The following is a 12,386-nucleotide window of genomic DNA, read 5'->3' as shown; positions in this document are numbered from 1 at the left end:
AAAACTCTAGTGAAGCTACAACAGGACAAGGGGTCCATGATACTCATAGCCCCGTATTGGCCCCGACAAGTATGGTTTCCCACACTTCTAGACCTTTCTGTCAGGGATCCCATTCGTCCGGGAGTGGCTCCCACTCTCATAACTCAGGATCAGGGTCGGTTGCATCATCCCAACCTTCAGTCCCTATCCCTGACAGCATGGATGTTGAAAGCTTGATCCTGCAGCCTCTCAATCTTTCAAAAAGTATATCTCAAGTGCTTATAGCTTCACGTAAACCTTCCACACGAAAGAACTATTCTTCAAAATGGAAACGGTTCACTTTGTGGTGCAGGCAAAAGGGATATTGATCCTTTCACCTGCCCCACTACTTCTCTACTAGACTACTTATACCATCTGTCAGAATCTGATCTCCAGACTTCTTCTGTAAGAGTACATCTAAGTGCAATCTCAGCTTACCATAACAAGATGGGAGATGCACCTATTTCCACACAACCTCTCGTAAGTAGATTTATGAGAGGTTTAACTCATCTTAAACTACCAATTCGGCCACCAGTCATACAATGGGACCTGAACCTGGTTTTAACAAGACTAATGCGTTCTCCTTTTGAACCCATAGATTCTTGTGACCTAAAATACCTCACATAGAAGACTATCTTCCTCATAGCCATTACATCGGCTAGAAGGGTTAGTGAGTTACAAGCACTTGTCACGTACGCACCCTATACGAAGTTCCTACATGACAGAGTGTTTCTCCGTACACATCCAAAATTTCTTCCCAAAGTGGTCACAGAATTCCACTTGAACCAATCCATAGTTTTACCCACATTCTTTCCAAGGCCCCATTCTCATCCAGGAGAAACAGCCTTACATTCCTTGGACTGTAAACGTGCATTAGCATTCTATATCAACCACACTGCAGTCCACAGAAAATCCACACAACTGTTTGTATCTTATGATCCAAACAAACCAGGGAAACTGGTGGGTAAACATACTATATCCAATTGGCTAGCAGATTGCATACAGTTTTGCTATGAAAAAGCAGGCCTTCCTCTCCAAGGGCAGGTAAAGGCCCATTCAGTACGAGCAAGTCAACCTCAGTAGCACACTATCGTTCAGTGTCAATTCTTGACATATGTAAAGCAGCAACATGGAGTTCTCTTCATACCTTTGCAGCTCATTACTGTTTGGACAAACAAGGACGACTAGATTCAGCCTATGGACAATCTGTCTTGAAGAACTTGTTTCCAGCATAATCCCAACTCCTTCTACATCCAACCTGCTGTAATCCACGGCTGACTCATTTCAACAACAATACTTCACTGTTGCCTCAATACAAAATGACTCAGCCTCTAGCTTGCTAATCACCCATTCAGTACGAGCAATGTCAACTTCAGTAGCACACTACCGTTCAGTGCCAATCCTTGACATATTAAAGCAACAACATGGAGTTCTCTTCACACCTTTGCAGCTCACTACTGCCTAGACAAGCAAGGACGACAAGATTCGGCCTATGGGACAATCTGTCTTAAAGAATTTGTTTCCAGCTTAATCCCAACTCTTCCACATCCAATCTTCTGTGATCTCCGGCTGATCCCTTTTCAACAACAATACTTCACAACAAAAGGACTCAGCCTCTAGCTTGCTATTCACCCATATGTGAGGACTAACATCCTGCTTGTCCTGGGATAAAGCAAAATTGCTTACCTTGTAATAGGTGTTATCCCAGGACAGCAGGATGTAGTCCTCACAGAACCCACCTGCCACCCCGCGGAGTTGGGTCTCATTCCGTTTATTATTTTATTTTTGCTAAACCTTTTTGCTACATACGAGACTGAAGAGAGACCCCTGTGGCAGAGAATATCATGGCATGCTGGGCATGCTCAGTGACCTCACAGGGCTAGTCAAAAGTTTCTAGAAACTTTGACAGAAAATTTCCCGCGCTGGGCTCCGTTGGTGACGTCACCCATATGTGAGGACTACATCCTGCTGTCCTGGGATAACACCTATTACAAGGTAAGCAATTTTGCTTTATCTCTGAACTCAAGCTAACCTTAATAAGACAGAGTATTTTTTTTTAAGTGTGAGATATACATCTGTTATTGAAGACAACCTAAAAGAAGCATTGAATATTGAATTTTCACCAAGTTCTATTGAAAATTCTGCAAAAACTCACTGTCCAGTAAAGAAATACACTCACTCTGTAAGCCCTTGTTGTGGGTGACCAAAAGAAACATTTTATACTGGCAGCTTGAAGAAAACTTTGTTTAGATAAAGTATGGTATATTCCATGAGAATTTGAGATTTACCAGTAAGACAGTTCAGAAGCAGTCTCACATTGTTTACACAATAGATTAGATTGCCACCTCCAATTTAAACACTCCAAGGAGCTAGTATGTTTGTAGAACATTTTTGTCATTGGTTGACCTGTGAGCGCGCTCTCCCGGCACGCGATTCACTATTCAAATTAGGCCTGGTGGTAAAAACAGGCAAAAGGAGGCCCTAGGGACACTAGTGCGTCCCTAGGGCCTCCTTTTGGACCAGAGCGGCGGCTATCAGCGGGTTTGACAGCCGACGCTCAATTTCGCCGGCATCGGTTCTCGAGCCCGCTGACAGCCATGGGCTCGGAAACCGGACGCCGGCAAAATTGAGCGTCCGGTTTTTGACCCGACAGCTGTGGGCTGGCTTCAAAATTTATTTTTTTTTTTTTTTACTTTTGGAAACTTTTGGGACCTCCGACTTAATATCGCCATGATATTAAGTCGGAGGGTGCACAGAAAAGCATTTTCCCGGTGCCCGAAGAAATTGGCTGCACATTTTGTTTTCTGAATCGTGCGGGAATACCTAATAGGGCCATCAACATGCATTTGCATGTTGGGGGCGTTATTAGGTTCGGGGGGATTGGACGCACGTTTTCGGCCCCTTTCTGAATAAGGGTTAACGCTAGCGCGTTGAAAATGCGCGTCCAATAGAGGGTTAACAGTGCGCTTCATCGGAGCGCACTGTACTGTATCGGCCCTACAGTGCAGTAACAATAGCTTAATAGGAAAACCTTTTCAAAGCACCCTAACACTCTCACCCTGCAAAATAATTGCTATCTTATGCCACATAAATCCAGACAGGGCATAATATATAGACAAAAATTAAGTGGCACTGGGGAGGGCCGCATGGTCTTCTCATTTGTCCCCGAAAATTGCACAAAAATCAAGGCCGCATGGCTGCTTCCATGGCAGGTTAAGCAGCTCCTGCACAATCTGCTCTGCTTTTCCTGGGGACTAGGGGCCCAGAAATGATCTATGTCACCACTGTCTCTACTATGTTTCTGCAGGGTGCTGGAGCTGATTTACACCACCAGGTCTGCTTCATTTCCATGGAGTAGTCAAAACTGAATTAAACTCTGGGTAACAGTCACAAAAAAGGGGTTGTATTAGCACAAGTTTGAAGCTTGTGAACTATAATATCAATCATGAAGGCCAGGGTTGAAGCAGTGATAATTGGCACTACTCATAAGTTTTAAATTTGTGCTGATTTCAACCTCTTTTGTGTTTGTTCTTTGTGCAGTAGCTGCTTCAGTTTCACTTTCCCCTCCTGTTCCCAGTAGAAGAGGCGGGAAAGGGCTGGATTAGGGAACAGAGTGGCTGTTTCTATTCTGTCTCTTCCAAGCTATTTCTTCTCATCTTCCCTGGAGATTACCTGAAAGTGTTCTGCTTGCACTCTGCCCTCCCTCTTAAGTCTAAAAAGAAGTGGTGAAACTATGCTCTGGACTGTTTCTCCCCCCCGCCCCCCCCCCCAAAAAAAAAATTAAGCCCTGCATCCAGATCCTCTCTCTCTTCTTCCCAAAGATGTGATTGGGAGGAAGATTGTGGCAGTGATGGGGGATGGATGCTCAGGAAGGTTGCATTCGTAAAGGAACTTTTGGACTGTGGTTCACTGCAATCTTCTTGAGTCTCTGCACGTCCTGCTTCTCTCTTCCAACAGATAGTGTTGGTTGCTGCTAATGCAGTTTGGGTGCTGTGGGCCACCTGCTTCTCTTATGAGGTTGGGGGGGGGGGGGGGGGGAGAATTTCTAGGTTTTGCTCTGTTACATGTGGCTGGGATTGAAAGAGCACGGGGCTGAGGCTTTGCTTTTGCAGCCTTGATCAGGTGGAAGTGTGGATTTGTTGTTTGCAGGTTGTGCCAGCATCTGCTGCTGCTTTTTCAATTTTGGGAGTTTCTGATCATTGTCTGCTTTTAGGCACATGGGAGCATGGAGTGACTTGTATTTTCTCTCTAGCACCCTTTTTCTCCCAACCCTAGTGATAACATCTTATATTTAGATAAAAACACATTTTTCTATTAATTTTGCTCTTCAGCAATCAAAAGTAACTTTAGTATGTGGGTTTTTTTGAAACCCTGAGTATAAGTACTTGTTTTCTACTTTGCTTTTTTCTGCAACACAGCTTTTAATGGAATAATTTCCAGTAAGTTTGTGAGGTGACTTCAAATTTGTTTAAACAGAGTTTAACAATTAGGCATAAAATCTAATTGGGCCTTATTTATCAAACGTTTCCTGAATAGGCTAGAATGAGAAGAAAAAACATAAAATCAAACCTGTTTGAAATGTTTCATTGTCTTAACTCCATAATGCAGGCATAGCACTCTTCTTGAGCCTGCTTTCTAGAGTCACAAAATGGGAAAAACAGCCTGTAGTACATTTGGTTACATGTGACTTAGGCATCTCTTTTGTTACACTTTCTTTTTCTTTTAGGTTGGGCCAACAGCTACTCAAGCTATGCAAGAATTTCTTACACGTGTACAGGTGCACCTTTCTTCAACCTGTCCACAGATATTTAGTGAATTTTTACTAAAACTCGTACATATCCTTTCTACAGAAAGGTGAGTATGTGGTATGCTTTATAGAAAATACTTTGAGAGAAGGAAAAATGTGTGGACAATTTTTTTCAGTGTTATAGTAAGCCAACGTGTGTGTGTTTTTTTTACTGTACTAAAAGTTTTTACTTTCTTCTTATGCAGGGGTGCTTTCCAGACAGGCCAGGGACCACTGGATGCCCAGGTGAAGCTTCTGGAGTTCACCCTGGAACAGAATTTTGAAGTGGTGTCAGTCAGCACCATTTCTGCAGTGATAGAGTCCATCACCTTTCTTGTGCACCATTATATCACGTGCTCGGACAAAGTAGTGTCTCGCAGTGGCTCTGATAGCTCAGTGGGCGCTCGAGCCTGCTTCGGGGGGCTTTTTGCCAATATCATTCGCCCTGGTGATGCCAAAGCTGTCTGTGGAGAAATGACCAGGGATCAGCTCATGTTTGATTTGCTGAAATTGGTTAACATTTTAGTGCAGCTACCACTTTCAGGGAACAGAGAATTCAGTGCCAGGGCACCTGTGGCTAGCACAACAGACAGTGTCTCTGACGAAGAAAAGGTTTCGGGGGGCAAGGATGGTAATAGCAGCAATTCAACCACCCAAGGTTCAACAGCCTATGTAGCAGATTTAGTGCTGGCCAACCAACAAATTATGAGCCAGATTTTGTCTGCTTTGGGCCAGTGCAACAGCAGTGCAATGGCAATGATAATTGGTATGTATTTTCTCTGCTTGGTATTCTGTTTTAGATGAAAATCTGTTCAGATATTAAGTATAATTCATTTTTAATTTGCTGCTATAAAGCATCTAAACATAGCTGATTTGAAAATGGACTCTGACAATGCCTCCCAGTTTCTTTGTAATACAGGAGATAGTTCCTAGTACTGCTCTACCCTCTCTTTTGCTGGAGTTGACAGCTGCTCATGGAAGTGCTGATCTCTCTGAACCTGAGCAGGAGATTAAATCAATGCTGAGGAAATGACATGGTTCATAATGCCTGGTTTACATGGATTTTCTTAAAAGGGTGTATATTGTTTTGTATATATAAAAAAAATAAAAATAAATAAATATATATATATATATATATATATATATATATATATATATAATTATAATTATTTGCCAAGAAAAAAGTGTAGATTGAATATTTGCTACATCAGCGCATTTAGTGATCCCTACACAACACCTGCTAATAAACAAAACATATACATCCATATCAATATTTATTCATTCCATCCTTCTTGTTTCTTCTCCAAATGTTATGTTCTAATATAGTGAGCTTCTTGAAATACTGTATGTCAATGTAGCTAGCACAGCAATTGGTAAGTATTGATTGTATAACAGTAAAAACTAAAGAAAATTGTTCCTTTGGTTATATTCAGTCCCTAGATGTCAGAACATTGAATTAGCACTCAGTCATGAAAGGACTTGAACAGGTTAATGTAAATGGGTTATTTACTCTCTCTGATGACTAGGGGGCACTCCATGAAGTTAGCAAGTAGCTCATTTAAAACAAATCAAAGTAAATTCTTTTTCACTCAATGCATAGTTAAGCTCTGGAGTTCATTGTCAGAGAATGTGATTACAGCAGTTAGTGCAACTGGGTTTAGAAAAGGTTTGGATAAGTTCCTAGAGGAAAAATCCATAAACTGCTATTCCCTGTACGTATCAGGATCAGTCCAGACAGCTGGGTTATGCCTCCCCTCCAGCAGATGGAGTCAGAGAGAAAACTGAAAGCACCCCCTAGATATACTGGTGTGCCACCTGCGATCCTCCAGTATATTCTCTGACTCCAGCAGATTGAGAGGCATAACCTGCGGTCCTGGCCTGGTCAGTTTGTTAGTACTGGAAAAAAAAAAAAAAGGGAGATTATAATAGAGGGACAAGATCACTTGGTTTCTTTCTTTCTCTCTATCCTGTCTGTGTCGGTGTTTGTTTGAGCGCAGCGCGGGTTTGAGCTCAGTGTGGGGCAGGCACAGAGGGCACTGCCCTCTGAAAGTTCCTGGGCTAGACTGTCCTTGAGGCTGGGGGAGAGCTTACCGGTGGGCCGGTCACCCTCCCCCCAATTCCAGGGGTCTCACCCCTGAAGGGGGTTTAAAAAAAAAAACAAAAAACTGTTTCCTTTTAAATTTTATTTGGGCCACTTCAGCCCTGTTGGGAACAGGCAGTGGGCTCTTTCGTTTTTCACCCCGGCTTGCCAGAGCCTCTACGGAACCCGGAGGGGGTGGCTTCGTCACCCGGCGCGCTGGGCTGGTGAGAGGTTTCACTCACCTCGATTTTGGCGCCTTTTTCCTCGGGGCTCCATTTTCTCTCCCGCGATGCCGCGATCTTCGGCCTGTGTGGCCTGTGCAGGAGCGGGGGCGCGACTCTCCCGAGAGGGCCTTTGTCCCCGATGGTGGTGACGACGGATGCCAGTCTTTCAGGCTGGGGGGCGGTCTGCCAATCCCGAGCTGTTCAGGGTACCTGGTCAGCGCGCCAGTCCACTTGGTCCATAAATCGTTTGGAGACCAGAGCGGTACGTCTGGCCTTGCGTCGCCTCCTTCCCATGGTGAGCGGCCGACCGGTACGAATTCTGTCGGACAACGCGACCACAGTGGCGTACATAAATCGGCAAGGAGGCACAAAGAGTCGAGCGGTAGCGACAGAGGCGGCGTTGTTGATGGCTTGGGCGGAACGACAGGTGTCGCGCCTCGCGGCCTCCCACATTGCCGGCGTGGACAACGTTCAAGCGGACCACCTCAGTCGGCAGCACCTAGATCCAGGAGAATGGGAGCTTTCGACAGAGGCGATGTGTCTCATCGCTCGGCGTTGGGGGACTCCGCGCTTGGACCTAATGGCAACTCAAAAAAATGCGAAAGCGGCGCGTTTCTTCAGTCGAAGAAGAGAGCACGCGTCGGAAGGAGTGGATGCGCTAGTACTTCCGTGGCCCCGTCACATCCTTCTTTATGTGTTTCCTCCGTGGCCCCTGGTGGGGAAAGTGTTACGACGCATAGAGTCCCATCAAGGTCAGGTGATTCTCGTGGCTCCGGAATGGCCACGTCGCCCGTGGTTTGCGGATCTCGTCAATCTGGCGGTGGACGGTCCTCTACGTCTGGGTCATCTTCCCAATCTCCTGCGTCAAGGTCCGGTAGTTTTCGATCTGGCGGATCACTTTTGTCTGGCGGCTTGGCTTATGAGCGGAAGCAGTTAAGGAAGAGAGGTTATTCGGATGCGGTGGTGTCTACTCTACTTCAGGCGCGTCTGTCTTCTACTACGCTTGCTTATGTCAGAGTCTGGAAGGTTTTCCATGATTGGTGCGCCGGTTTAAGTATATCGCCTAGACGTTTGACCGTGCCTCAGATCCTCATGTTCTTACAAGAAGGCCTGAAAAAGGGTTTGGCGTATAATTCGCTTCGAGTCCAGGTAGCGGCTCTGGGATGCTTGAGAGGCCAGATTGAAGGGTCCTCCCTTGCGTGTCACCCAGATGTGGCTTGTTTCTTGCGAGGTGTTAGAAACTTGCGTCCTCCTTTTAGGCTTCCCTGTCCTTCCTGGAACTTGAACTTGGTACTCCGTGCTTGTGTGTGGCCCCGTTTGAGCCTATTAAGACGGCTTCGTTAAAGGAGCTGACCCTCAAGACGGTATTTCTTGTGGCCATTTCCTCGGCTCGTCGGGTGTCGGAGCTTCAGGCTCTTTCTTGCAGAGAACCGTTTTTGCGTATTTCTGATTCGGGAGTTTCTTTACGAACCGTACCCTCCTTCTTACCTAAAGTGGTCTCAGCGTTTCATGTCAACCAGACGGTAGAGTTACCTTCTTTTTCAGCAGAGGACATGCGGTCTTCTCAAGGTAAGGACTTGAGGCGTCTGGACATCCGTCAAATTCTTCTGCGCTATTTGGAGGCTACCAACGACTTTAGAAAGTTGGATCACCTTTTCGTGTTGTGGAATGGACCCAAGAAGGGTCTTCAGGCGTCCAAGGCTACGATTGCACGCTGGTTAAAGGGGGCTATTGCGTCCACGTACATTGGCTGCGGTAAGCCTGTTCCTGATGGGCTTAAAGCTCATTCGTTGCGTTCTCAAGCGACTTCGTGGGCAGAGAATCAATTGGTCTCTTCCCAGGAGATATGTAGGGCGGCCACTTGGAAATCTTGGCATACGTTTGCCAGGCATTATCGCCTGGATGTCAGTGGTCCGTCCACACAGTCGTTTGGCAGCAGCGTGATTCGAGCGGGACTCTCAGGGTCCCACCCCAGTTGAGGCGGCTTGGGTACATCCCAGCTGTCTGGACTGATCCTGGTACGTACAGGGAAAGGAAAATTAGGTTCTTACCTTTGCTAATTTTCGTTCCTGTAGTACCATGGATCAGTCCAGACGCCCGCCCACGGTCTTCTGGGAGTCCGCTCGTGTTCCGTTATTATCTTTTACATTACAGTTTGTATATATACCACAGATGAAGTGTTTTTTCATTGTACAATTGTCATTGTTTCGTGTTTGACTGTACAACTTTGGTGTCCTACTTGTTTGTCTGTTTTCAAGGAGGTTACTGTTTGATCTGACCTCGAAGTTGAAATGCAATCAGTTAAGTTTTGGAATTTTATTGGGGGCAGCATTTGCGATGGCTGGATTCTTACTTCTGCTTTGATATCACATATACTGAGGGATCGCAGGTGGCACACCAGTATATCTAGGGGGTGCTTTCAGTTTTCTCTCTGACTCCATCTGCTGGAGGGGAGGCAGCTGTCTGGACTGATCCATAGTACTTCAGGAACGAAAATTAGCAAAGGTAAGAACCTAATTTTCCTTTAATTAATAAGAAATAGTAGTTTGAGATCTATTTAATGTTTGGGTATTTGCCAGATACTTGTGACTTGGATTGGCCACTGTTGGAAACAAGATGCTGGGCTTGATGGACCCTTGGTCTGACCCAGTGTGGCATATCTTATGTTCTTATCTTTCTCCATCTCCTGTCTTGGCTTCTATAATTGTTCATACAGCTGCATTATAGTAAAACTTAGGACCAGTATTCTATAAAGCTATTTATATTACAAGTAAAAGGTAGATTTCTGGTGGTAATCGCTGAGGGAAATATATGCCCTTTAGGTTGCATGCAAGACTGCTCTGGAAGTTAGACAGGTATGACCTGAAACCCAGTCTAAAAATCACTTTTTTCTATATCTTCTGATATTAAATATAGGAATGGTTAAGGAATCTCAGAATAGTCCTTAAGCACTCTAAAACCGTTAAATAATAACCATCATGATGCCTTTCAGCTCCTAAAAGAAACATATGCATGACATTCTACCTGGAAACCTTAACATCTTGAGCTTTTGGCTAAATTTCATTTTTGTAATTTGAAGCCTCTTTAATGGCTGATTTATGTACCTAATGTATAATGCTCTTGCTTTGTACCAGGTGCAAGCGGGTTACATCTGACTAAGCATGAAAATTTTCATGGTGGATTAGATGCCATTTCTGTTGGGGATGGGTTGTTCACTATATTGACCACACTCAGCAAAAAAGCTTCCACAGTACAGGTGATGCTGCAGCCCATTCTGACTTACATGGCCTGCGGATACATGGGAAGACAGGTAAGCTGCTTTATTTTTATTATTGTCTTATGACAAGTGGTGATGCATGCATTCCACATATGTATGTTTTTCTCTGAAGAATAGTAAGTTCACCATATCACTGAAATGTGTCACATGGCTACACATGATGCCAAGCAGAACAAAATTCCAGTGCTTTCTAGAAATAACAAAATCCTTTAAGGTGAATTTTAAAAGCCCGATGTGTGCATCAATCAGGGGATATGTGAATGTCGGCCCGGTGCACACCAAGCAGGTTTTAAAAGCTGCCCGGATACATACGCAAATGTTGCTGTGTGCGCACATTTTGGAACTTCTGAAAGCGGTGTGTGGGCAAGGCATGGGCATTCCAGGATTTTATCCTGAAATGTGTGCATACGGAGTTCCCTGCTAAGGATGACCTATAAGTGAGCAAAAAAAAAATCTAGGCAAATCAGCTAGGTTTTAAGGGTCAGGGCTAACTGGGGGGAAGAAAGGATGGCTATTAATCTAAGGGGGTTTGGAAGAGCTACTGCTTATCTAGGCGAACTGGGAACAAACTGGGAGAACTGGCAATGGCATTGGTGTGCGTCCCTTTTAAAATCCCCCCACTTACACAGTAGAAGCGCCATTTGTGCACATAGGCACGCACCCATTTAAAATTCAGCGCATGTGGGGAGAAATTTTATGGAGCAGGGAATGCAGTGGATTTGGTCCTGCGCAAGGGGTCTGTGATGCCTGTAGGGTCACAGGAACCATGCCCCTGAGGTTTCAGAGATTCCATATTGGTTATAGTTTTTCAGTGGGATGGATCGTGTTTACTGTATTATAAAATGAAGTGATTACCGATTTAGTTTTATCGCTTTCTGTCTTTCCTAAAGTTGTCTCAGTTTATATGTTTCCTGTACCGTTTTTAAGCTGGAACTATTATTAAGTGTATCACTCAATAAAATGTTTTGAACATAAAATTCAGCGCATGTGTGTGCAGCCAGGCTATTTTATAACAAGGACTCACATCTTATAAAATAGCCATGTCCAAAGGCATGGGCCGATGAATGTGCACACTGGTTTAAATGTTACCATCCCTGTGTATGGACAGGTATTCCACATGCCAGTGGATCCACTACTTCTGTTTTCCTTTTTTACGCTAGCTCAATGGATCTTAATCCTAAAAGCTCCATGGTTTTCATTACAACATTTGTGTTTTTCCTCCTGGCCTCAGTCAGAAATGTTATTTTATCCTCTTAGTTCTCACAGGACAAGCAGGGTGGTAGATTAGTGATATCATCAGGATAGAGCCCAATCACGAACACTTTTGTCAAAGCTTCTAGAACTTTGACTGGCATCTACTGGGCATGCCCAGCATAGCACCAACCCTGCATCCAGCAGGGGTCCCTCTTTAGTCGTCTTTTTTCCGTGCAGCAGTAGCCACGCGGGTTAAGGAGCTCTTCAGAGATTCATGACAGGAATTTTTCCTCACTGAACTTTTTCAAAAAATGTCAAATAATTATACCCCACAGGGGTCCCCTTATCGATACCTTTGCTCCGCGGTGAACGGTAAGTTTTTTACCAGCTTGCGGTCGATTCCCGTCGAGTTTTTCTCTTGCAGCCTACTGGCCATCGACCGCACCATGACTAAATTTTTGTTGAGGCCATGGCGTCGGGTTTCCATCGGTGCCCCGACTGCACTTGAACAATGTCCATCACTGACCCCTCACACAGTCTGTGTGATGTGTTTGGGGTCCGACCATGATGTCCTTACTTGCACCAAATGTGCCGAAATGACACCAAAAGGTCGCAAGGTAGCTTCGTCATCGTCCAAACCAGTACTGTCGACATTGCGCCAGCACCGGGAAACCGCTGCTGCCTGACCTGCTTAGACTCCATGGGTGTCAACCTCCCTCTGTTCCTCCTCAGGAAAAAGACCATGGAGAACATCGAGAAAAACATTGACACCTCCATCAGAAAGCTCAGGCCGCCGATACAGGCAAG

General features: G+C 44.9%; 1 protein-coding gene across 5 annotated transcripts in view; it reads left to right on the top strand.

The window, feature by feature from the left end:
• BIRC6 (baculoviral IAP repeat containing 6) overlaps positions 1 to 12,386 on the top strand; it is a 1,045,545-nt gene that overhangs the window by 479,170 nt on the left and 553,989 nt on the right. For all 5 annotated transcript variants that reach the window (XM_029593898.1, XM_029593899.1, XM_029593901.1 and 2 more), the window contains exons 45-47: positions 4,745 to 4,872; positions 5,011 to 5,570; positions 10,243 to 10,418. In XM_029593898.1, coding sequence (XP_029449758.1) covers positions 4,745 to 4,872; positions 5,011 to 5,570; positions 10,243 to 10,418 — 864 coding nt within the window. The remainder of the gene's footprint in view (positions 1 to 4,744; positions 4,873 to 5,010; positions 5,571 to 10,242; positions 10,419 to 12,386) is intronic.

Source organism: Rhinatrema bivittatum, chromosome 3, assembly GCF_901001135.1.
Source record: "Rhinatrema bivittatum chromosome 3, aRhiBiv1.1, whole genome shotgun sequence".
In the NCBI taxonomy this organism is placed as follows: Eukaryota; Metazoa; Chordata; class Amphibia; order Gymnophiona; family Rhinatrematidae; genus Rhinatrema; species Rhinatrema bivittatum.
Note: the sequence above shows the minus strand (reverse complement) of the source record. Positions and strands in the feature narration are given on the sequence as shown.